Source organism: Heterodontus francisci, chromosome 11, assembly GCF_036365525.1.
Source record: "Heterodontus francisci isolate sHetFra1 chromosome 11, sHetFra1.hap1, whole genome shotgun sequence".
Taxonomy (NCBI): domain Eukaryota; kingdom Metazoa; phylum Chordata; class Chondrichthyes; order Heterodontiformes; family Heterodontidae; genus Heterodontus; species Heterodontus francisci.
Genome location: NC_090381.1, coordinates 89581388 through 89608818, shown reverse-complemented (window position 1 = coordinate 89608818; position 27431 = coordinate 89581388). Strand labels below are relative to the sequence as shown.

Below are 27431 nucleotides of genomic sequence, written 5' to 3'. Positions count from 1 at the left end.
TTACAAATTTCATGGTCACGTCATTTTAAGAATTGTGAATTTCCAACACAGAAGTCCTCGAGGCGGCCAACATCCCCAGCATATACACCCTACTGAACCAGCGGCGCTTGAGATGGCTTGGCCATGTGAGCCACATGGAAGATGGCAGGATTCCCAAGGACACATTGTACAGCGAGCTCATCACTGGTATCAGACCCACCGGCCGTCCATGTCTCCGCTTTAAAGATGTCTGCAAACGCGACAGGAAGTCCTGTGACATTGATCACAAGTCGTGGGAGTCAGTTGCCAGTGATCGCCAGAGCTGGCGGACAGCCATAAAGGTGAGGCTAAAGAGTGGCGAATCGAAGAGACTTAGCAGTTGGCAGGTAAAAAGACAGAAGCGCAATGGGAGACCCAACTGTGTAACAGCCCCGGCAACCAATTTTATCTGCAGCGCCTGTTGAAGAGTCTGTCACTCTAGAATTGGACTTTATAGCCACTCCAGGCGCTGCTTCACAAACCCCTGACCACCTCCAGGCGCTTACCCATTGTCTCTCAAGACAAGTAGGCCAAAGATGAAGAGGAATTTCAGGATTTCATATATTTAAATCGAAAATTTCACAGTGTTGCAACGAACCATGAAAATGATCCATGTAAAATAAAAAAGTAGACAAAGGAGGTTTCTGGATTCAAATGGCATTTATTGTATACTCAAAAACTATTGTAAAAGGCTGACTATAAACAGGTCACATTCTTTACTCACTGAAGTCAGTGCAATGCAACTGCCTTCATTCTTTCTTCATTCCTTGTCTCTGCACTGTGAACACCTATCCATGTTTAGACTCAGCTCTCTCCATGTCTGCAGAGCTTGTCGGAATTGTCAGACAGTGTGTGCTAATCATGCAAGGTGGGGGAGTCTTCATTCCACAGAGTTCATCTCCTTGCAATGTGTATCAAAAACCTTGGGTAGGTAGTCTTTAGCAAGCAACCACCATTTTGCACACTACACAAGTTTTCCCAATGACATGTTGGCACTTGCAAAAGCATCCAACTGTCTATTTTCTGAGCTCTCTGTCAACTTCTTAAAGAGTTGGAATCGTTGCTTTTTTTTTGCAGGTTTGTTTTCCAGCAGTGCAGTGTCAGATGCTTTCTTTCTGCTGTGATGGCGCTGAACCATTACCGCCGTGTATGATCCAACAAAACATTGCAACTTATATAAAATAGAATACCACTATTGGCATTCAGAATTTGGCTTCCAAATTCTTTCACTCAATGTGCTGCAGTAATGGTTGTGCGGTTTTTGATTTGCTCATTCTGTCATTCTCACTTGTCTACTAACACTTGAGACTGCTTCTCTCAAAACTGCACTGAAAGTCCTCCCTCATCTACCAATGAGCAAGTTAAGCCTTGTGTCAATCACTAAAATGTGAAATGTTCGCAACATGCCCAGCAATTAGCGAAGTGATCCTTGTATCAATCAGTAAAATGCGTGAAGTTCATAAAATGGCCAATTTCATGGAGGACCCAAACTTTCACTGTCCGTGACACATTTTTCACAGCCGTGAATTCAATAGGGTCCTAACTATGACCATATAACAAGTCCCCAAAAGTACCAACAGACTATAACAATGAGAACTCTTTATTAGATCCAAGGTACCATTTATGGAAAATTGGAATATTAGATTATAATCACCACACCGGTACTATCTCATAATTCACGCTCTAGCAGTTATCTCTCTATTTTAATAACAAAACAATGTAAATTGCCACAACTCCCCAAATAGCACCATCTGGTACAAAAAATATTTTTGTAGCTCTCTCCTTAATAAAGAAACCACACAAAACACCATCTTTACAGCATACCCTTCACAATAATGATACAATTTGGTACACATTATTTATGGTTCGCTTGCTCTTTTTCTAATAAATAAACCCTATGATACACCCTCTCAATAACTACATATTGCACATTCACTATAACAACCTAATAGAACACACTTCCTTTATTATTGCCTCACTAATACCAGACGGTGTTATCGAGGGGGTGTTTTATAGGATTTCTACATAACTTTCTGATATAACTCACATGTATATGTTTCTCTTACCAATTGAGAAACTGTCCAAAATATTCTGCCCTTTATGTACTTTAATATCTCCTTTTGTGGCTCGTGTCATAATTTGTTTTATAATGCTCCTGTAACGTGCCTAGGGAAGTTTTATTATGTTAAAGGCTTTAAGGTTTTATATAAATATAAGCTGTTGTTTATGTATGGCATTTTACATTTTGGGTTTTTGTGTTCCTCTTACAGCAAGCAATTAGGAAGACAAATGATATGTTGGCCTTTTTGGCAAGGGGATTGGAGTATTTCAATAAGGAAGTATTGCTACAATTGTACAGGGTTTTGGTGAGACCACATCTGGAGTATTGTGTGCAGTTTTGGTCTCCACATTTAAGAAAGGATTTACTTGCATTGGAGGCGGTACAGTGAAGGTTCACTAAATTGGTCCCTGGGATGAGGCGGTTGTCCTATGATGAGAGGCTGAGTAAATTGGGCCTATATTCTCTGGAGTTTAGAAGAATGAGAGGTGATCTCATTGAAACATATCAAATTCTAAAGGGGCTGGATAGGATAGATACAGAGATTGTTTCCACTGGTCAAGGAATCTTAAACAGGGGGCAGAGTCTTGGGATAAGGGGCCGATCATTTAGGACTGAGATGAGGAGAAATTACATCACTCAGAGGGTTGTGAATCTTTGGAATTCTCTACCCCAGAGGGTTGTGGATGCTTCATTGTTGAACACATTTAAGGCAGGGATAAACAGATTTTTGGTCACCCCGGGAACGAAGGGAAATAGTGAGCAGGCGGGAAAGTGGAGTTGAATCCGAAGATCAACCATGATTGTTTTGAATGGTGGAGCAGGCTCGATGGGCCATATGGTCTACTCCTGCTTCTATTTCTTGTGTTCTGAATCAAGGTACTTCAGTTTCTATACTTTAGATTACTCTCAGCTGAGTCTTAACTCCCAATGGTCTTGAAAGTATCTTCAGAGATCTTAGGTCTGGGAAAGATTTTGGTATCAAGCCCAGTATAGTGAACACAAGACCTTTCAGTGTCTTGTTTTAGCTATTGGACCTAATTTATGCCTTCCACTAGACCTTTCTCAAATGGTAAAGTATCTTAATATAAGAACTCATCTTAGACTTTAACTGTCAAGTGAATTTATTCATAAATAAATGAACAGGCAAACAAATAATATAATACACATTTGTGGTTAAAGTAGATATATTTATCAACTCCTTGAAAGGAAATAAATGATTGAACTCTATACTAAGGTAATATTTTCACATTAAACTTTATATAAACACAGCTATTCTATCCTTGGTCTTTCCAATTGTGGAAATTAAGTGATTTGATTTTTCAGTCTGTAGAATTCAAGCCAACACATCAATTTGAATAGATTAAGCTGCTTAAATATCCCTCAAACAATGTACCAAAATTTGGTCGATTTAAATAATTATCAGCTCAATTCAAAAGGAGCTGCCAGTAAAGTGCATAACTGAATCAATCATGCAACATGTTTATATTTGAAATGTGTGGTTTTGTTCTCCCTTCAACAAATGTGCTTCAAAATATGCAACATGGTTCACTTAGGCTTAAATGCCAAAATGCACACAAGTAAATGTATCCTTATATTTCTTCAATAGCATACCTACTGCTCCTGGTAAAGTATATTCTGATATCACATAAGGATACTCTGGAAAACTATAATCAGGCATAAGTATAATCTCTTCTGTTGTGGTGATACACTTGGCATCAAAGTTGATGCAGTGCTAGTGGTGAGGAGGTGGAGTGTTGAAGAATCAGACTCCATCGAGGTTTGCACGATTCAACAGTGATGCAAATTGCAGCCGTGAGGTGTGCCGATGTTTTAATTTCAATGTTTTTTTTATATAAGTTTTCTTTCAGTGAAAAAGTTGTAGCAATTATATGAAAGGTAGTTAATGAGGGTGTTGCTGGCCAAGGGCAATGTGCTGCTTCATTTTATTTTCAATGGGCTGTTGCACACTTTATTTAAAATACTGGCAGTACAGATACTGACTGCTTTAACAGCTCACTACATAAGGGTTGGTAACTTTTGTTTCAGTGGTTGTTCTAACAATTGCCTAATACATTGTGACTCACCTTAGAATAGAAAGTTGTCTTGTAAACAAAAAAATCCTACCTGTTTTTACATCCTTGCTACCTCATGCAGTTTGTATCACCTTCAGTTTAACTTACCCAGATTTGTGCAGTGTTTTCACATGGCCACTTGGCATCAAATGGTGCACAGCCAGGAGAGTTTCTGCATTCCACTAAGTATAGGACCTCTCATTTAATCTGTTTATGTTTTTTACAATAGTATTTAATCCAGAACTGAAGCTGCCACATGTTATCATCACCAATGCTCAAATCAACTCAATATAACATCATAGTATATTGGTAAATGATGTGTAATCTACGTACTGATACTGCATCTAAGGTAATGGCCATGCATATCCTGTCACACATTGGGTTCCACTTGCTCATCACCCCCTGTACTTACTGACCTCAGCTGGCTCCCTACCCTCACCACCCCCTCCCCCTCCCCTCTGCCCATAACATATTCAATTGAAAATCCTTGCCCTCATCTATAAATCCCTCCATGGTCTTGCAACATCCTATCTCTGCAATCTCCTCCAGTACCATTTTCCCTCTTGAATGTTCTATAATTCTGCCCTCCTGGGCCTTCCCCAACATTTGTCACCACTATTGGCATAGAATTCAGCTGCCTTAGTCTTCCTCTTTGGAATTCCCTCTCTAAACTTCTTTGTCTCTTTAACTGTCTTCATTTTAAAAACCTCTTCAAAACCCAACTCTTCACCCAAGTATTCAGTCACCGCCACATCCCCCCCCCCCCCCCCCCCACTTCTTCTTCTCCTTTCTGACTCAGCATCTGTTTTCATTATGCACACTTGTGAAGCACTTTGAGACAATTTACATTAAAGAGCTATACAACTGCAAACTGTTGTTGTAGCTTTACAATTAATAGCAAGATCTGTAGATAAAAATCAAATATGAAACAAAAAACATTTAGCAGACAGTGGAAACCCTGATGACTTGAGTTTTCATCCAACATTAGACCATTATTGCAATACTTTTAATCTTTTTGGAGCACAATACATTAAACTTGTCACTGTGGGCCATATTTTTTCCTGTAACTATTTGTTTCCACATCTCTTGAAATATTTATAAGTTTATGCAATTCAATGCATGAAAAGTAAAGTCTGTTTCAAACAAAAATTCAGAATGCTGTAATTATTTTCTATAGCGCCTTGTGCAACTTTTTTTAAAGTTTGTACAAAAAATAACATTCTATACAATACAGTATGCAATTATACTTCAAACAACCAGTTAAATTTAAAACAATGTATATTTTTTGCATATTAGGTGAATAACAATAGAGAGCAGTTGAAGGAAACATAAAGAGCACAGATATCTCATGAATTCGAGCCTAATGGTTCACAGGACACCAACGGGAAGGTGACAGCTTGCCAAATGCATGCTCCAGGGTGGAGGCAGCATTAGTAGTGGAATTAAGTTGCTTGCAGAGCCGAGTTTTGTAAAGATTCTCACACTGATGGTCGGCACAGACTCGGTGGTTTGAAGGGCCTGTTTCAGTGCTGTATCTCTCTATGACTCTAACTTTTCCAGCCATTTCCACCACCCGTTTCTTTTCAAAAATGGATATGTTTGTAACTGAAGAATTTGCAATACCTGTTAAGGAAAGGGTGACCAATATCATAATTAATCATTTTTGACAAAAGCAAAAAGTGTCAAACTCTCAGCAGATCCAATTTAACCTGCTGAGTGTTCCCGCATTTTCTGTTTTTGGTTCGGATTTCCAACATTTGCAGTTTTTTGCTGCTCATTATCAACAAGGTTATTGATTAGGTTATATCACATTTGTCTACTCGTCATCCTATTCTGCTTGCATCTTATTGTAGTGATTGGGTTGCTATTTGCCTTTTGATGGTGAGTTAGCCACTTTTTTTTAGGGTGGTATTATCATCCCCAAAGTAAGAATTGTCTCTTCTGATGAGATCCACCAGATCACTGACAAGACTGAGAATAGTGGTCTAAATATGATTCTCTAGATCCTTTGTTGGTGTTGTGAACAGAACGCAGATGCTTACTTATTTTGATACCAATTGTACTTCAGTTTTCTGGAAAAGTCAAGAATTTTGTCTGGCAGCTCAGCAGATGGATCACAAGAGGTTTGTTCCCCCTAATGAGTCAGCATGTTTAAAGGAGTGGATTACAGACTACGGTCAAAGACTTTTTTAATATATGATTTGAAAACAAGTTATAGAATGGTTAAAGCTTACTTACATACAACCTATCTACAAAAGCAAAATACTGTGGATGCTAAAAATTTAAAATAAAAACAGAAAATGCTGGAAATACTCAGCAGGCTTGGCAGCATCTGTGAAGACAGAAAAAGAGTTAACCTTTTAGATTGATGACCATTCATCAGAACAGCATATACACTTATAGATAGCAGCCAAGGAAACTACTGTTGCCTTTAAGCCTGCATCTTCTTACCATTCCTCTCATAAATACAATCCCTTATGTTATAAAAAAAACACACACAAATATCTCATCATAGTTTACTGCTATTTCTGTGTTGCACATCATAAATGAAAGTTTTGTGACAACTCAGAGCTTCTGGGGCCTAAAGTTACCCCCACCCTCCCCCATTCCCTAACAAATGTGGTGCTACCTCGAAAATTCAGGAATTTGGAGTTTTAACCTTATTACATTTTATTCAAGTTGGAAGAGCTGAGGGACAGGAGTTGAATTTTCACATTTGACTAATATTATCGCGATGCTGAACTGGAATTAGGAAGGATTTGGAGGATTTACGTTTTACAGACAATCTTGTTAGCATTTAAATTTATAAAGGTAACAGCCTCCCCTCCTAAAGCTCTTGGATCAAGACATTTAGAAGCAGCAGCTTCAGTCGCCGTCATCTGGTCTCGGACGTTGTTCGAAATCTGGCTGTCTCGGCCAGTTCCGTCATTTCCAGCTGTCGGGGGATTGATTTTCAGTCCTGACCAGACTGTAATGGGAAAAAAAAGGCGTCTGGTTACAGTCCAGAGGGACAAAGCCTGTTACCCCCAGGTGGCCACGGATCCAGGTGCTTAATGTACGTGGAGTAGTAACGCAAACCCACCGCGTACAGTCAGTGTATCAAAAAACCATTCAAAAAACTTTCAGATTCACCAACATCTGAACGCATTGTAAACAAAGCCACAGATTTAAAAGGGATACACCGAGTGAACTTTTCCACAGTGTACTCCGCATTTCTATTCATTTCAAAAGCAACTATCCTTTGATTTGCTGTGATTAATTACTAAACCTTTCAGTTGGTTGTAACGTCTTTTTATAAAAGTGAAGGAAATATATCTCAAAACAATACTCTACGGTCTTTCCAAAGATTATTTCATTTCGATTTCTTTTGCTCTCATTTGCATGTCCTTAACATAATCATTAAACTTCCGTTTTTGTTGGGACAGATATTAGAAAACGTATTGAAATTTTATAAATGTGTTGTTTTACAATGGGGGCGTTGGGGACGAGACTGCTTCCAACTTCTTTACAAAAAAAGTTTACAAATAACAGGGAAAAAAAGAGATAATTGTGGTTAACTGAGAAAATAATGATGGAAGAACCGTCAAGAACGGAATGGGAAAAAACGCCTTTCCTAATTGGTTGCTGAGTGCGAGTGATCAGTGGGGATGGATCAGGGGTAGAGAATAAGTGAGTTAGAGAGGGAGAGTGTAAGCTGGAGAGGAAGTGAGTTAGGGAGGGAATGAGTGAGTGAGTTATGGAGTGAGTGTATGAATGAGAGAGAGGGAGTTAAGGAGGGGGAAAGAGTGTGAGGGAGGGAATGAGTGATTTAGGGAGGAAGAGTGTGAATTAGAGAATGAGAAATGTGAGTGATTTAGTGTGGAATACATCACTCTGCATCACCAACTTGTTCTTTCATACTAAACCCCGTCACCAGGTTTCATGGAGACACCCAAGATTACGTCGTTGGCACCAGCTGGACCTCATCGTGTCCAAATCACACGCAGCTTCCACAGTGCAGACTGCGACACCGACCACTCCCTGGTGTGCAGCAAAGTTAGACTCAAACCAAAGAAGCGACATCACTCCAAGCAGAAGGGCTGCCCGCGCATCAACACAAGCAGAATTTCTTATCCACAGCTGTTGCACAAGTTTCTAAATTCACTTGAAAAAGCCCTTCAAAACACTCCTGCAGGGGATGCAGAGACGAAGTGGGCCACATCAGAGACGCCAGCAATGACCAACTTTGGCAAATGTGAGAAGCAGAATGCAGACTGGTTTCAATCTCACTTTGAAGAGCTGGAACCTGTCATAGCCACTAAGCGCATTGCACTGTTGAACTACAAGCCCCCAGTGAGTTAACATCCGTAGCACTTAAAGTAGACAGAAGCGCTGCAAAAAGAACAGCAAATGACTACTGGCAACACCTATGCAGTTGTATTCAACTGGCCTCTGACACCGAAAACATCAGAGGAATGTATGATGGCATTAAGAGAGCTTCTGGGCCAACCATCAGGAAGATCGCACCCCCTTCAAGTCTAAATCAGGGGAAACTATCACTGACCAACGCAAGCAGATGGGTGGAGCACTACCTAGAACTGTACTCCAGGGAAAATGTTGTCACTGAGACCGCCCTCAATGCAGCCCAGTCTCTGCCAGTCATGGATGAGCTGGACAAACAGCCAACAAAATCGGAACTCAGTGATGCCATTGATTCTCTAGCCAATGGAAAAGCCCCTGGGAAGGACGGCATTACCGCTGAAATAATCAAGAGTGCCAAGCCTGCTGTACTCTCAGCACTGCATGAACTGCTTTGCCTGTACTGGGATGAGGGAGCAGTACCCCAGGACATGCGCGATACCAATATAATCACCCTCTATAAGAACAAGGGTGACCGCAACAACTACCGTGGAATCTCCCTGCTCAGCGTAGTGGGGAAAGTCTTCGTTTGAGTCATTTTAAACAGACTCCAGAAGCTGGCTGAGTGTGCCTACCCTGAGGCAACAGATGGGCCTCTACGTTGCTTTCATTGATCTCACCAAAAGACCTCGTTAGCAGATGTGGTCTCTTCAGACTACTAGCAAAGATCAAATGTCCACCAAAGCTACTAAGTATCATCACCTCATTCCATGACAATATGAAAGGTACAATTCAGCATAGCGGTGCCTCATCAGACCCCTTTTCTATCCGGAGTGGCATGAAACAGGGCTGTGTTCTCGCACCTACACTGTTTGGGATCTTCTCACTGTTGCTCTCACTTGTGTTCAAGTCTTCAGAAGAAGGAATTTTCCTCCACACAAGATCAGATGGCAGGTTCTTCAACCTTGCCTGTCTTAGAGCGAAGACCAAAGTACGGAAAGTCCTCAGAAGGGAACTCCTCTTTGCTGACGATGCTGCATTAACATCCCACACAGAAGAGTGTCTGCAGAGACTCATCGACAGGATTGCGACTGCCTGCAATGAATTTGGCCTAACCATCAGCCTCAAGAAAATGAACATCATGGGTCAGGATGTCAGAAATGCTCCATCCATCAATATCAGCGACCACGCTCTGGAAGTGGTTCAAGAGTTCACCTACCTAGGCTCAACTATCACCAGTAACCTGTCTCTCGATGCAGAAATCAACAAGCGCATGGGAAAGGCGCCTGCAGTTATGTCCAGACTGGCCAAGAGGGTGTGGGAAACTGGCGCACTGACACGGAACACAAAAGTCCAAGTGTATCAAGCCTGTGTCCTCAGTACCTTGCTCTACGGCAGTGAGGTCTGGACAACATATGTCAGCCAAGAGCGACGTCTCAATTTATTTCATCTTCGCTGCCTCCAGAGAATCCTTGGCATCAGGTGGCAGGACCGTATCTCCAACGCAGAAGTCCTCGAGGCGGCCAACATCCCCAGAATATACACCCTGCTGAGCCAGCGGCGCTCGAGATGGCTTGGCCATGTGAGCCGCATGGAAGATGGCAGGATGCCCAAGGACACATTGTACAGCGAGCTCGTCACTGGTATCAGACCCACCGGCCGTCTATATCTCCGCTTTAAAGACATCTGCAAACACAACATGAAGTCGACATTGAGCACAAGACGTGGGAGTCAGTTGCCAGAGATCGCCAGAGCTGGCGACAGCCATAAAGGCGGGGCTAAAGTGTGGCGAGTCGAAGAGACTTAGCAGTTGGCAGGAAAAAAGGCAGAAGCGCAAGGAGAGAGCCAACTGTGTCACAGCACCGACAACCAATTTTATCTGCAGCACCTGTGGAAGAGTCTGTCACTCTAGAATTGGCTTTTATAGCCACTCCAGGTGCTGCTTCACAAAACCACTGACCACCTCTAGGCGCTTACCCATTGTCTCCCGAGACAAGGAGGCCAAAGAAAGACTTGAGTTCGAAAGGGAGCTCCCACTCTCGAGCTGCAGGCACTATCACCACGTCCTTCCTTTACACTTCAGCCCCGCCCCCCCACAGCTAGCTCACTCCTGATTGGCAGCCGGACGATCACGTGGTGGATATTCCCAGTCCCGGCCGCCATTTTGGTGGAAAGTTTGGAATTTCTCAGTCAGTCACCGGGAGGAGGAGGAGCGGGCGGCAAAGTTTTTTTTAATTTGGTGTGAACCGAGAGGAGCGGGGCCTAACGCCGGTTCAAGGCCCCGGCACCAGCGGCGAGAACGGGTGGCGCGGGCGTCTGGAGTTGAGAAGCCGGCGGTGCCGTGGCAACCCCCCCCCCCCCACCTCCCCCTCACATACCCCGGGGACAGCCCTCAGAGCTTGAACCCGCCTGAGGAGAGACAGAGTCAGCCCCGCCTCGGGGCTGCACAGGGACGCCGCCGCCGCTCCCCGGATACCAAGGAGAGAGAGAGAGAGGAGGCAAAGGCCGCTCCCCATCCCGTGGTAGGAGGAGGGGAGAGAGACCCCCACCGCCGAAAGGAAACAACTGGATTCAGGAGCTAGTGGGTGACCCTGAGTTTGAGGGACAGAGACTGGGACACTCACCTTCAAGGTGAGGGGGGGGGGTAAATCCCCTCCCTCCTCCAGAACAGGATAATCTGGAGTCACCTTGAGAGAGAAAGTAGGACAAGCACTGACCGGCAAGATAAAAGGGCAAACTGCCTCATCAGATAACCCAGACTGAAAAAGAAAATCGCGGATGAGGTCCTGAGGCAGCTTTCTTACAAACCGGTCATTCCACCTGGGATAGAAGGAGAGTCCAAAGTTAAAAAGAAACCGAAAACCTTTTTTTAAGCCAACTAGCCCAAACTTGTTTTTAAGGTACAGAAAGTGCCAGTGAAACTGAAGTATATAGAAAACCTTAGGCGCATCTCCTGGGGGAAAAAGCTGGAATCCTGCTTTTGACAGACTGTCAGGAATTTGTAAAACATCGAAGAAAGGAAACTGCTATTAGGACTTCTCCAGGATAATTTACAACTGAAATTAAGGGAATTACTAAGGGTGGACTTTAATCTGTTGGGGAGGAGGGGGGTGGCGGTGGGGGAAACGAAGTAAGAGGATGCCGGTTCGAAAGCAAGGTGAGTTTCAACATGTTAACTTTCTTGAACTTAAGGTATCCAACCTAATTTAGCCTTAATATGAGCTTAAACATTTAATAAAAGTGCTTTAATTTTATTTAAAGTGCTGTAAGACGTTTTGTATTTCTTTTCTTTCTTTTGTATTTAACATCACTAAAATTAACTAAACAAAACAGATTTTCACAGCTTTGCATTTTCCGACCAAGCGGCAAATGTTGGATAAAGTTGAGCTACTTTGTAGCTGCAGGAGTTGTTGTGAACGGGCCGTTAATGACTGTTCAGTGTGTGATTGTCTTTGCCCCTCTCTTTCTCTGCTCCTCAGATGCTCAGCGGGCTCTGAAGCTCCTGGAGAATTACCGTGCCAAGCTCGGCAAGACCGAGGACCACCAGCTCCGTGCGTCTATCGAGAGAGTCATCAACATATTCCGCAGCAATCTCTTTCAAGCATTAATAGGTACGTTTGTAAACCCCAAGTTTTCACCTCATCACCTGCGTTAGTTTGGGGATTAACAGCACGGCCAGTCAACGTGAGGTGTTGAAACATAAATGCGTTCAGAACATAAGGGTTTTTTAAAGAAAAATATTATTGAATAGAGAAAAAGGAGTTCGACGTTTTAACGACGGGGGCATCTATCATCCAGTAGTACGCCATTCCCTATGAGCTGACAACCTGTTGCATAACGATTCTGCGTATAAACCATGGAGAGCCAGTGAAAGCGGGAATAGTACAAACAAGGCAATTGCAAATAGTTAAGTGACGATATCGAGGCATTTTCAACCCCTCTGCATTAAAATGAGTAGCAGCACAAGTACAGGATTTCTAATGAACTCTACCTACTGTTGGATCATCATATTGCAGTTTCACGGATGTCAGTGTGCTTGATGCTGCGTGCTTGCCTTCAGGAGCCGTTGGGCGTTTTGTGTGTAGCGAACAGGAAGCATTATGGAGTGAGGGGCGTGATTTATGGATGTAAACAGACTACACACTGGGTGACTGCTCTGTAGTTCAGGCTTTTGAGTTGGACACGTGTTGAGATGGTGCTGAAGGAAGTCGTACAGTATCACGACTATATGAAATTCTAAGGAAAGTCATATAATTTTATTCAGACCTTGACCCACGTTTTTAAGTAGAGTTAAAGATAATGTGATCGCAATAAATTTCTTAATGCCGATTTAGACTTTCCAGAATAGGAGGACCCTTTCCTAATTACAAAACTTGTTGACGCTCTAGTTTACTCACCAGCCCACACTCTGCTGGATGGAGTACAGTACAATTGATTAAAACCTTTTTCATTCTTTTGATAGGAGAAAAAATGTTAAATTACAAAGAAATTGCTCATTTCTTTGTCTTCAGTTGTAACATTATTCACATTGGACATTCAAATAGATTGAAATGAAAATAATCATGCGTGCAAATTGAATTTTTTTTTCATTTGTGGGATGTGAGCAAAGACAGCACTTATTGCCTGTCCTTAATTGCGTTTGAGAAGGTGGTGGTGAGCCGCCACCTTGAATTGCTCTAATTCACAGTAATTTTGATTTGATTTAGAGATACAGCACTGAAACAGGCCCTTCGGCCCACCGAGTCTGTGCCGACCATTAACCACCCATTTATACTAATCCTACACTAATCCCATATTCCTACCACATCCTCACCTGTCCCTATATTCCCCTACCACCTACCTATACTAGGGGCAATTTATAATGGCCAATTTACCTATCAACCTGCAAGTCTTTTGGCTGTGGGAGGAAACCCAAGCAGACACAGGGAGAACTTGCAAACTCCACACAGGCAGTACGCAGAATTGAACCTGGGTCGCTGGAGCTGTGAGGTTGCGGTGCTAACCACTGCGCCACTGTGCCGCCCCATAAGTAATGTATGGCTGTTAGTGCCAACTGCATTGATACAAGATGCATTTCACTGCTTTACATTACTTATGGGAGTATATTTAAAGGGCCAAAGGGTGGCACCCAGAGCCTCCGGTCAAAAATAAATCTAACAAGCCTTCCTCCTTACTAACATAAATTACTCTGGCAAACTAAAATTGCATTGTGGCATTAAATTAGAATCTGATTTTTGCCATCAATTGTGCAACTTGTTTCCAGTGGTGCCCACCAGTCACCAGAAGGTTTCAAACTTATTGATGGACGTGAGTGATCTCTCTCCAAAGCCACCCAAATACAAGGAGAGGCAAGAAGTCGATGTGAAATTCCAAACTGATCATACATATCTTGGCCTGTGGATGGTAGTCTTACCCAGGCCTAGGAGTAGACCTGTCAGGAGATCCTCTGATCTGCTTGCCACCATCCCTGCATCCAGTAACTGAAAGTGTGGGGGGTGGGGTGAATGTTAACTAAAGATTGAGTAGCCACCGTTTCGGATAATTTTACTATTTCTTAAAGACAATGAAATAACCTATACTAGGCTTTCATAAATTAAGGAATGTTCCATTTGGCAGCGTGTAACCAAAAGGCCTGTGCTTTCTCCTGCTCCCCTTAGCATTCCTCCCAAAAAATACTTGTACTGCTATTCTAAGCTGTGTCCAGATGGGAATTTATATCCACACACCTGCTGCCTTGTCATTTTTTTTAAACAATAGTTGTGTACATTGCTTCTTTCACCTCCCTAAACCCCTCCTCCCCCAACTTGGGTGGCCATGGGTGTGTGCAGTTGTTTCCCAGCGGTGCACATCATAGTTAAGTCTCACTTAATATTTGCATATGCATGGTTTCTAGCAGGGATCATTTGAAAGTGGCCAGAAATGGGAATCCTTGTTGGTTTTTGTTTTGTGCCTTGTTCAGTTTTGCTGAGGAAAATTGTGGGATTTAACCGCTAACTTAGTGTAGACATTTACCAGAGAGTGAGTGTGAATAGGCACCAGGTGATGGTGACATTAGTTTGATGTAAATGTGGATATAGATTTTCAGAAAGTTTGTCCCATTAGGCTTGTTATACTGTGTACCTGTTTTTTCATGAGAAAAAGTGGTCGCATGGATGGAATGTTGGTTGGGCAGAAAAGAAAGTAAAAGTTAATGGATGTTGATTGTATTGAAATTTTAGAAGTGGTGCACTGTACATCATTGGGCTCACTTTTATTCCTGTCATAATTTAGATTTGCATTTGGTCATAGGGGATACATTATTGAATTTGCTGACTACACAACAGTGGACAGCTTGACAAATGGCGAAGGGGATTGTAAAAGGTTACAGGAGGACATAGGAAGGTTAGCTGAAGGGGCAGTTAGGTGGCAGAAACAAGTTAATGTGGAGATTTGTTATTAGAACATTAGAACATTACAGCGCAGTACAGGCCCTTCGGCCCTCGATGTTGCGCCGATCATCTGACCTACACTATTCCATTTTCATCCATATGTCTATCCAATGACCACTTAAATGCCCTTAAAGTTGGCGAGTCTACTACTGTTGCAGGCAGGGCGTTCCACGCCCCTACTACTCTCTGCGTAAAGAAACTACCTCTGACATCTGTCCTATATCTTTCACCCCTCAACTTAAAGCTATGTCCCCTCGTGTTTGCCATCATCATCCGAGGAAAAAGTCTCTCGCTATCCACCCTATCTAACCCTCTGATTATCTTGTATGTCTCTATTAAGTCACCTCTCCTCCTCCTTCTCTCTAACGAAAACAACCCCAAGTCCCTCAGCCTTTCCTCGTAAGACCTTCCTTCCATACCAGGCAACATCCTAGTAAATCTCCTCTGCACCCTTTCCAAAGCTTCCACATCCTTCCTATAATGCGGTGACCAGAACTGCCCGCAATACTCAAGGTGCGGCCTCACCAGAGTTTTGTACAGCTGCATCATGACCTCGTGGCTCCGAAACTCGATCCCCCTACTAATAAAAGCTAACACACCATATGCCTTCTTAACAGCCCTATTAACCTGGGTAGCAACTTTCAGGGATTTATGTACCTGGACACCAAGATCTCTCTGCTCATCTACACTACCAAGAATCTTCCCATTAGCCCAGTACTCTGCATTGCTGTTACTCCTTCCAAAGTGAATCACCTCACACTTCTCCGCATTAAACTCCATTTGCCATCTCTCAGCCCAGCTCTGCAGCCTATCTATGTCCCTCTGTACCCTACAACACCCTTCGACACTATCCACAACTCCACCGACCTTCGTGTCATCCGCAAATTTACTAACCCACCCTTCTACACCCTCATCCAGGTCATTTATAAAAATGACAAACAGCAGTGGCCCCAAAACAGAACCTTGCGGTACACCACTAGTAACTAAACTCCAGGATGAACATTTGCCATCAACCACCACCCTCTGTCTTCTTTCAGCTAGCCAATTTCTGATCCAAAGCTCTAAATCACCTTCAACCCCATACTTCCGTATTTTCTGCAATAGCCTACCGTGGGGAACCTTATCAAACGCCTTACTGAAATCCATATACACCACATCCATGGCTTTACCCTCATCCACCTGTTTGGTCACCTTCTCGAAAAACTCAATAAGGTTTGTGAGGCACGACCTACCTTTCACAAAACCGTGCTGACTATCGCAAATGAACTTATTCTTTTCAAGATGATTATAAATCCTATCTCTTATAACCCTTTCCAACATCTTACCCAGAACCGAAGTAAGGCTCACAGGTCTATAATTACCAGGGCTGTCTCTACTCCCCTTCTTGAACAAGGGGACAACATTTGCTATCCTCCAGTCCTCCGGCACTACTCTAGAAAGAACAAAGAATGGGATTATAAACTCAATGTAAAATCTGTGTCTGGATGACCAGAGATGTTGAAAGTTCAATTGCAGGCACATTATATTCACCTTTTATTATGTCTTAATTTTTGTGTCGTGAACAGGGGTGTAGATTATATCGAGGTTAAATTTCTACAAGGCGCTAGTTAGGCACAGTACTGTATGCAACTTTGGATGTCCCCATTGTAGAAAGGACAATAAAATCAGTAATAATGCAGTATAAAATTGCAAGATGGTTACCTGGGGGTGAAGGACTATAACTATGAAGAGATATTGGAGATCTTGCTTTTTTTCCACTTGAGCAGAGAAGGCTAAGAAGAAATTTAAAATTCTGAAGAGTTTTGATAAAGACACAGAAGTAATGACTATTGCTGCTAGTTGGGGAGCCAGTGATGAGGGGTTATCTGTTTAATATCACAATGAGATGTTGAGAATTTTTTTTACATAGTTATTTGAGAATGAAAGATTTTGCCATTGGGAATAGTTGATGTAGAGACCATTGTATATTAAGGGACAATTTAGATAAATACTTGGAGCAGGGAGGGTGTGGAGAAAAGCAGGAAAGTGGGATTTGATTTGGATTGCCCTACTAAAAAGCCAGCACAGACATAGACTCAATGAGCTGTGCTGTAAATCTCTATAGATCTTTGCTAAGTGCTAACATTTCCTAGTTTCTGAATATTTGTCCAATTAGTATTTCTTTAAAAATGGCTTTCTTCTGCTGAGCCATAGACTTAATTACAAGCAGTCTTAATTGATTTTGCCTAGAGCTTGCTTTTTGATATGAATTCCAGAACATAATGGAGGTAGGGGAAGAGAGAGAGAGACACCCACACACAGACGTGGATTTGTGAATATGTTCATGGGTAATGTGCTTTCGTAAACATTACAATGGATACTGATTTGAGACGGGTTGGGATGGGTGACAGCACTGCTTCTAAATTGTACCATAGCCCTTTAAAGATGACTTGATGGTGTTAATGTGATTTTTCTGCACCAGCACAAATCCAGAAGCAAGTTCTTGAATTAACTGAAGCTTTCCCCTTGCCTTCCTCCAGCTGTCAAGTAGCTGATTGACTAGCATGTTGTGCTCCTAAAGGAAGTTGGGATAATTAGTTTAGGTTGCATCTTGGCATTCCTCGCTAGCTGACCCATGTGTCTTTCGGGAAAGTGGTGGAGATATACACAGTTTGTCCCATCAACCAACGTCTTGGCGTAAAGGCTGCGAGATGAGAAAAACAATTGTATACGATAGTGATTAATTTCTTAACATTATTCCAATAGACTGATATTTAAGCTCCGTTGATAAGTTATAAATTGGGTTCCCAGGAGTCAAATATAAACATCGTGGTTAATGGTCTTTACTCCAAATACGCATAGGAATAAACAAAATTACCAACTAAACAGTGCAGGTTGGGTGATTGTAGAAAATTGGGAAAATGGAGTCAGTCCAGCAAATAGTGTGGGCTAGGTGCGGAGTTTTATGGTGCACTTAAGTGGCAGCACTTGCCGTGCCCATGAAACAGTATTGAGCTCATGATATATTGGCTTGAACTTATGCATTTTCAGCAGGCTTGACAGTAATTGAATCCTGAATATTAATGGGATCATTAATTCCAAATAACATGTTTATTAGCTAGTGTGACTGCTAGCCTCTTTTTCAGTGTAAGTTTATTTATATCCTTTAAACTTGAAATTGGTTTTAGTTCTATACATGTAGATTTTGTAGGCTGGCTTAATCTTTTGATCTTCAACATTGAATTGGTGTTGTATGTTATCAGGATGGTTGATGTCACTACAACAGAACTACACAAATAAAAGCAAAATCTGCAAATACTAGAAACCTGACATAAGACACAAGATGTTGGAATTATATTTGGGAATGGCCATTATGGAAAATAAACTGGAAAGAGGTATTTAGTGAATAAATCAACTGAATAAAGTTGATACATTGTAGGACAGTGTTATCTAACTTAAAAATGCAATTTATAAAACGATTGAAATCAGAACTTTTTAAATTAACCATTTGTTGTAATTGAAAATGATTGTTATGTCTTGGTAAATTACAAAGCAGTAATCTACTCAAAGGTTTCAGGTGTTGGCTTTTGATTGCAAAGCTTGAGGTGTGGGGTGCTGGACCCCTGATTGGACTACAGCTTTCAATTTACTGAAGGATATTTCTCATAATGAAGTTATTTTAACATTATTCTTACTATTGTGGTGTTGCATTTCCATTTCTGTTTGAATATGCTGCATGACTTAGGACCGGAAGGTATGTTGACTTTTGATGTATTATCAGGTTGTTATTTATGGTGCATTAGCAATTTTCAACCCAAATTCAAATAGCAGATGGTGGAATGTATGTTGGGGAACATTGCTAATGTGTTTTTTTTTTGATAGCAGTTGGCAAACTTATTGGAAAACCCAGAGAGAATTCCAGTGTTGAATTTGAGCCTTAGAGCTTAACCATTCCATTTGTTTTGTCTTGATTTAGCTGGTGTTCTTTTGGGGGTGGGGGGAATGAAGTGCCTATTTTGTTTCGGGACTGTGGGGAGTGCTAATTTGTTTATCATGGAATGGTTTCTGTGTTGAATAATATTTAAATACCATACATATTTAAACAACAGTATATAGAGCATGTTCAGTTTTTTCTACATAGTGATACTCTTCAGGCATTTCTTACATGTCAGGAAGAGAAAAGCACTCCAACATGGAGATCTCTGCTACATTTTATTGAATTTGCATTATTTGATATTAATTTGCACACCTTCCAGATGTCAGAAGTTTGGTAAAGGTTGGCATACTAATCATTTGAATTATGGAGCCTCTTGTAGGTTTTCTATAAATAGCATTTCCTTCATTTTTGCCTTTTTAAAAGGGGGATCCCTATATCTAAGGTGAATGCCCTGCTTTATAGTAAATTTTTTTTAGCTATCTGACTTGTGCTTTGTAATTAAATCAAACACTATTACACATTACACATCAAGAACATAGGTTGTCTTGAAGTGCGAGGGTGATGTGACTCAGTCCAGGGCTGCTATTTTCTATAATTGTGACTTTTTAAAGGGAATTGCATATATACATAAAAATTTGCAGGGCTGTGCGGAAGGACCGGGTGAGTAGGACTAATTGAATAGTTCTTCCTGGCTACTGCCTGAGGCTGAACCAGAATGTTTGCAGCCACAGTGTCCCATGTGACCTTGAGCTGAACCTCTGCCCCCATATCTGCTCCGTCATCAAGACTGCCTACTTCTAACGCTGCTTGTCTCTGCTAAGATCTCATCCACACCTTTGTCGCCTCTAGATGTGAGTATTCCAATGTTTGCTGGCTGGCCTCCCACCTTGCATCATCCCGTAAACTGAGCTCATCCAAAATCTTGCTGCCCATATCCTAACTTGCACCAAGTCACATTCACCATCACCCCTCTGCTTGCTGACCTACATTGGCTCCTGATCTAGCAACACCTCTTGTTTTTAAATTGTCATCCTTGTGTTCGAATCACATCTGCCCCTCTCATCTTTTAACCTTCTAAAACCTTCCAAGATCTCTGCACTCCTCCAATTCTGGTCTCTTGCGCATCCTGGATTTTCAGGTACAGTGGACTGATTGATCACCTTGTGTGCTGTCAGGTTCACTGATTCTATTACTTTAATGCTCAATGCAAATGTGCTGAAAAATCCACGATGATGTCTCTAATCGGATGGGGTGGTAATATAGGATTATTTCTGCTAAATGTTACAGGGTATGCTGTTTTGTTGTACTGTAATTGGATATCACACTGCAGTTGAGATCGCATGTTCTGATCATGAGCCAGTTGGTGTCGATCACAGCACCTGCTGTTTTTTTTTAAAAGCATCTAAAACGAATCATCTATCTTTTGAAATCTATCCATTTATTTGATGCCAACTGGAGTTTGAAGGATTTCAGTGTTATTGACTAGAACATTGGAACTTCACTTGTGTCTTGATATCTGACCTGCCACCTCACCTCTCACTCCTGCTGCTCGATATTTTACTGCACTGAAATCCACTTGGCCCACTGTTATATAAACAGTAATGACTTGGCTACTTCATGATTATGCATGAAATAGAGTATGTTAAAAGGTTGTCAAATCCAGAGTTCAGATTATTCATATTGTATAATCTTGAATGTACTTGGGTTTTCGTCCTATTTTATGAATATGTATAACAAATTCCCCAGTGAAAGCTATTTGTATCCCACAGTGGACTGGAATAGATTTCCATAGCTCATGCACTTACTGTTTTAGTTATCTCTTTTCAGAAAAGAGCTGGATGATTTTCTGATCAGTAATGATATTGGATTATATAAAGACAAGTTCAGAATGAAATCGAATACCGTGTGGAATTTGGTTTCTTAGGTACGCTGTCAATGATTATGACTTGCTACAGCAACTGGCTTAGTGTGTATATTGTGCGATGTAAAGTTAGATGGTTAATTTTGAATTGTGTTCATTATCTTTTGGGTGCAGAAAGGAATTTTGTAGTTTTTTTTCTTAAAAGGTTTGTTGATTCCTCTCACCCCCAGCTTCCCCCCCCCACCCCCCCAGCTGATCCTGAAACAATGAAACTGTTTTATAAGCATTGCCCTATTGAGGTTTTCCAATGGTGCTAATTTTAACTTTCTACTGTTGCTGAGTGCTTAGTGGTCAACTTTGAATTTTTAGTTGGGTTGTATGTAGTAATAAATTATAAATACCTTTACTGTGTGTATAATATACGTTTGAAGTGTCGATTCCTGGATGCAACAAAAAGGAAAGCTATTCTGAATATATAATAAATGCACATCTGGCAAAGAAAATTAATTGGGGCTAACAAGGCTCCCAAATGGAGCAGATCGATGCGAATTGTACTAAATATATCAAGTCATTATGTTTTATTTGTAGCTCTTGAGTTATGGTCACGATTTTGTTCATCTTTTTTATATATATATATATATTACTTTTTTGCTTTTGCCATGTTGGTTGGTTGGAGATGGGAAGATTAGAAATTCCATGTATGTGTTGGACTTGTAGCTCTGTTAATTTCAGTTCCATTATTCTCATTGAGGAACTTCATAAAATGAAAGTGGAATGGAGAGAAGGGACAATTAGTAAAAAAAAAACTGAGCATTGGAGCATCTTGCCAGAAAAAATAATGGGCAGAAGCTGATGGTAAGGAGGAGAAAATAAATGAATGCTCCATCAGTTTTCTAAAAAATTTTTGTGGAGTGAGCAGGAAACTTGAATTCCATTGCAAAATGATTTAACAAGTGTATGTGTGATCTCAGTCAGGGCTTAAAATGTCCCAAGTGCACTAAAATATGAAGGCCAGATGAGGGGACAGAAAAAAATGCTTTTTGCTTTGAACATAGCAATTTTTGCTTGTAGCTTTGTTCCCTTTAATGGGGTTTAAAATAGAAGTCCTGATGCAAAACATCTCCATGAATTGTTGGCTAAATGAACAAATGGTGTCAATTCTGCAGTTATTTGGGCTCCTTCCTTCCCCACACCCTGAAATTGGTATCACCTGAAAATTACAACACTAAGCAAAATGTTCCAAAGTCTTTGTCTACTAGAATTCCGGCAAAATATAGTAGCAGCGTGATAGTTTTGTACTCCGTTTAAGTGAAAAATACAGAATAATCACAAATTTTGGTCACTAGGATGGACCACTTGTGCTAGTGAGGGATCAATTTGAGGTATTGAAAAATATCTCAAAAAATTTCAACAATGCAGTTTTGTTCTACGGTTTGCCAATGAGCTCAAGCCCCAATGATAACACTCTCTGGGAACTAGTTAGAAGAGCAGAGGCTTACTTGGCTGTCAGTCTTTCCTTCTAGCTGGGAGAGGAACTGGAGAAGAGGTTTAGATTGTCAAACCTGTGTATTGCTTTTGCTTTGGTATACTAAATGTGTTGCCATCAGGCGTCCATTGATTTGACATCTGTATTTTTAATAGAGCTTTCCCTTTGCTCTCCTATATCAAGGGATTAATATCTTGTATTCCCCTCTTTGAACACTTGTCACACTGTAATTCCTACTGTATTTAAGTGTGCTTATCCATTGCAAGTCCAGTGTACCTCTTCGCACCTATACTTGTACCAAAGGAATGAATGTATCATGCTGAAATACAGTGTGTGTATTCTCATTCTTCCTTTCATCCCTCTCCCCATCCCCCTCCATGGATGTTATTGATCTGTTCTATTTGCTGATTTGGTAGGGACACTAATAATTCATATTATTCAACTAAATATTAGGCCAAAAGGTAAGCCTTAAAATTAGCTGACCTGTGGAGCCTTGAAAAGCTTGAAAGCAATTTAGAAAAGAACAGTTATTCGGATGGATTCACAGAATCGCAGACTGCAACTAGAAAGCTTGAACATCTGAACCTCAAGGTTGTGTTACTGCTTTGGAATGCATTATCTAAAGCAGCTTCTGTTTTGTCCCTTTTACCACTTTGAGAGCACTTGAATAGAAAAAACAAAATAGAGCAAGAAGCAAGCTCTTTGTAAGGCAGGTTACCAGTTTATTGGCTATTTTATTTCAGCCTTTTGTGGTCCTGCAGAATATATTATTTACAAGCTGTTTTTACAGATGCTTTGTTTGCACTTCCTTTAAAAGGAAATTCAGCAAATCGGGACAGGACTTAGATATTGATCTGGAGTCCTACCCCGCCACCCCCACCCCAAGTGCCTCTGTGGCTTTATTTCTACATTAATAGCACTATTTGGGTACAAGTTGTTCAAGATCATTTTTTGAAAAGCAGTCATGGTGTGGAAACTTCCCTTTTTGAAATATCATTGGAAAGAACAATGTAATTGAGTATGTAAATTCAAACTTCCCTTGTATGGGTTTGTCAACTGACGAAAAAATGTGCAAATTTGGGACTCATTTTGATTCAGATTTGAGGTTCATTTTAATAAATGTTCAGGGAAAACGAGTCTGTGACTTTCAGCAGTTACAGAATGTTTTTAAATACATATTTCCAATGCTTTCCCGGCTGTCACCCATCTATCATTGTCCCTCCGTAAACTTGAGTTCATCTAAAACTGCTGCCTGTATTCTAGCTTGCACCAAGTCCTGTTCACGCATTATCCCTGTACTCGCTGACCTGCATTGGTTCCCAGTCCACTGCTGCCTCAATTTTAAAATGATCACCTTCGTGTTCAAATCCTCCTTAACCTTGCTCCTGTCTAGCTCTGTAGCCTTCAGCCCTGAACCCTTCACAGAAATCTGCGTTTCAAGAACTCAGCCTTCAGTGGGTAGCCCACTTTCTCCATGCCATCATTGGAGGCTGTGGCTTCAGTCATCTTGGCCCTCAGCTCTGGAGTTCACTTCCTCAAATTCTCCACCTTTTTTCCCTTCGGCATCTCCATTTAAAAACTACCATTTTGTCCAAGTTTTAGTCACCCACCCTATTATTCCTGCTTTGACTCAGTGGCAATTTTAGTCTAACTATGCTCTTTTTGCATGTCTCAATGTTTTACAATGTAAAAACTGCTATATAAATGCGAGTTTACGTTTTCAGCAAATTGATATTCACACATGGAATAAAGCAGCATAGAGCTGTTCTGAAGCTTTTGTGCGATAGATATGCCTCCTAACAATTGTGCTATCTGCATGTTTTCTTCAGAAAATTATGTGGAATTAAAACATCAGTGGTTAAATGGCCTTATTATGGTGGATGGATATCCTCGAGTCACTTTTACTTGGTTGCCCTTAATGACGAGAACTATTTGTCTGTTTTCTCTTGCTGGAAACATTGTCATTATTTGCTTCATTCAGGCGATGAAATTGGGAAGAATCTGTGATTGTAGAAGTTAAATGAACTAACTGTCCTTTCTTGCCATACTTGGTACTTTTTTTTTGCTTCACTTCAAGTCTGCACTATCTCCAAGGTGAGGTGCTTGTCTGGTAAAGTTGACTTGCCTGAATGTTTAGAAGGTGAAATTGCATTTGGCAGGTTGATGGAATACCTTGCTGTGATTTAACATTCAGCTCTTCTGACTGCATTGATATACTTGATGAAGTTTCAATTAGTCAATGCAAGAATTGTACTAACTAGTGGCTGGAACTGGAGGAAGCTTGTCTCTCACCTCAAGACCATCATCTGAAGAAAGAAATGATACAGCAAAGTGGACTAACTGATACAATGTTTCCTGTTCCAGGCCTCAAGTGCGCTAGTGGATAGTCCTCTAGGGTCATTAATGCAAATTGAACATATAAGCCATTCGTCTTTCTTGCCCTCCAGCTTCACTCAGTTAACTTGAAATTTTCACCATCAGATTGTCCTGGTCAAAGTAGCTACAACTGTGTCTTGTTAGAATTTGTATACATCATGCATGTATTGAGTATAAAACCTATGTCTAAATTTAAAATTAAGAAGAATTTACATGCACATGAAAAGGAAGGTATAAGCATACAAACCAGAGCAGTGTTCAGTATTTTGTTTACCGATGGAGTATGCATAGTCAGCACAGTGCCATGTGTGCAGTGTGAAAAATTAGGAAAAGGTAGTGCAGAACATCTGAAATACACCTGAAATGGAGGCAGAATAAGGATGTTTGTTCAGCTGAGTTCTGACTATCTGATTTTTATGGGCTTGCAGAAGAGTTGGCGTTTTTGAATAAGAGTTGAGGGGGAAGAGAGTTGGGTCAGTGAATAAAGCAGGATGTGGGAATATCTGAATTTGGCTAGTCCCGTTTTAAGGTATCTAAATATCAAACAAAATAGTCTCCTTGCTTAGTTTTCAATAAATACTGTTACCTTTAGATTTACTCATTCCAAAAATCTAGCCTTTTACATTAAATTACTGTTCACATGTTAGTAAGTCTAGTGCAGTTATTACCTGAAAATACCAATGAATGGAAAATCTAGCCCAGGATTGCTTATTAGTGGGACATTACTTTGGTATTCCAGGACATGAGCACCTAATTTATCTTTCCACCTGAGTGCAGTGTGTTGACACTTAAATGCAGTGGGGTTCTGAGGGAATGTTGCCTTTTTGGTCAAGATGTTAATCACACGTCCCGTCCATCTGTTTAGATGGACATAAAAGATCTCAAGGCACTATTTGAAGAGGTGCAGAGAATGTTCTCTGCATGCTGACCAACACTTATCCCTCAACCAACACCACAGCAGGTTAACTAGTTTCTCATCCTTACAGCTTCTAGGATCTTGCTGTGTAATTTGGTTGCTGTTAACCTACATAACGATGAGTACCCGACAAAAGTAACTCATTGTCTCTGACGTGCTTTGGATGTCGTAAGGATGTGAAAGGTACTGCATGAATGCAAGTTAATTAATTGAAAAATGGTATGAGACTGGTTAAATAAGATTTCTGGAGTTGCAGCAGTTTCTCAGTTTGGACTGACTTTTTAAAAAATCTTTCTGTATTGACTTGATCAGACTCTGTAGAATCCTGCTTGAAACTGTGGGATGTACAGGGAAAGAAAATCACTTAGTACTGATTGACGAAATTTTGATTAAGGTGTTTGCTGAAAACTCTTAACTTAAATGAGAATAATAGAATTTTAACTAGCATTGTTCAAGGCGAGGGCAGGGTGAAGTCTGCTGGAGTTTTTACTTGTGATGGGCATCTAGTGCCTCCTGCTGGAAAGTTTGTGAATTTCTGATTCAGTTTTTCTTGGTCAAAAGCTTGAATAGTCTGTTAGCCTAGACAATGAGTGGCACCACATGAGGAATGGCATTGTGAGGTATGGGAGGCGTGCCAGTGCCTATTGAACCATACCTCAAGAGGGACAAGTATTGAAAATTAAAGCCGTGTTAAAGGGATTACAAAATTTAATATACTTTATATTTAAATTTTTTCTCTGAGGGTCGTGAGTCTTTAGAAAACCCTTCCTCAAAAGGTGGTGGAAGCAGAGTCTTTGCCTTAAACATATTCAGAGTTAGACAGATTCTTGATGTTTAGCAAGGGGTGAAAGATTGTCGGGTGTAGGTGGTAATGTGGAGTAATCAGTTTAGCCAGGAACTTATTGAATGGCAGAGCAGGGACGAGGGGCTGAGTGCCTACTCCTGCTCCTAATTCGTATGTTCATATGTATGTTGGTATATTTGGTATTGTAATGTTCAAGGCAGTTTTACACTAAAAGTGCATATGCTGTATTTCTGTGTACAGACATGTCAATGTTCGTATCCTAATAGGTTTACAGTGCCATTTTGTGGTTTTTTCTGAAAGATAAAGCATTAGGTTAAGTAAATGCGAAGAGCTGATCCCAACATCAATGCATAGGTGTTGATTCTCCTGAAACCGGGTGCAGTGTTGAGCACGAACATTGAAGTGTTTTAAGATTTGTTTACTTTAATGATGCAGGTGCTTAAAAGGGTTGGTTGTGTCTCAACGGTTTAGCTGTGCTTCTTAACTCATGAAGTTTGGATTATTTCATAATTACTGGAATAATGCTAGTGAGGCTGTATTGTTGAGGAATAGATACAAATTTGTAGATTCCTACAGTATGTGTATCCTAACGTGGTTGTGGACTTTAGATGCATGTTTTTGTTTTCCAGATATTCAGGAATTTTATGAGGTGTCACTGCTGGATAATCAACCGGTTCTTGCTCAAAAGACAACTGGCATTGTTCCAGCAGTCCGTAACTGGGATATTTCCAACCTTCCAGGCACAACTGTTACATCGGAGGCGCTTCCCATCAGCCTTAGTCCTAGTACAGAGGTAAGTGTGAGATCAGGTAGAGAGACAGATGAAAAGATACAAAAGCTTATGCAGTAATGCTAAAGGTGCTGTTTACAAAGTAAGATGCAGTAAATTGTCAGGTTGAGTAACCAGTTGATGTAGCAGATTGTGGCATAAGAGGCTATTCCTTGGATCACCTGAAACTGATCAGCTGAAGTTATCTTCTCTAATGTACCAATGTTTGTGTTTCTGTTTATCTGATCCTTCTTGACGTCTGCCAATGTAATTGACAAGGTGAACTAGCTGTCAGGCCTTGTCAAAATTGCATTATTAAAATTTCTGCAGAAATGATGCCAGAAATTCTCTTGCACAGCTGTTCTCTTGCAGCCCCACCTGAAG

General features: G+C 40.9%; 1 protein-coding gene across 11 annotated transcripts in view; it reads left to right on the top strand.

Annotated features, from left to right (window-relative positions):
• The first annotated feature begins 10641 nt into the window (after positions 1 to 10641).
• Positions 10642 to 27431, top strand: part of dlg1b (discs large MAGUK scaffold protein 1b) — a 438658-nt gene continuing 421868 nt past the window's right edge. For 6 of the 11 annotated variants that reach the window (XM_068042461.1, XM_068042460.1, XM_068042459.1 and 3 more), the window contains exons 1-3: positions 10643 to 11647; positions 11970 to 12101; positions 26908 to 27071. In XM_068042461.1, coding sequence (XP_067898562.1) covers positions 11629 to 11647; positions 11970 to 12101; positions 26908 to 27071 — 315 coding nt within the window. In that variant the 5' untranslated portion in view covers positions 10643 to 11628. Of the gene's footprint in view, positions 11648 to 11969; positions 12102 to 26907; positions 27072 to 27431 lie in introns of all 11 variants that reach the window. The other 5 variants (XM_068042457.1, XM_068042451.1, XM_068042454.1 and 2 more) reach the window with 1 other exon arrangement.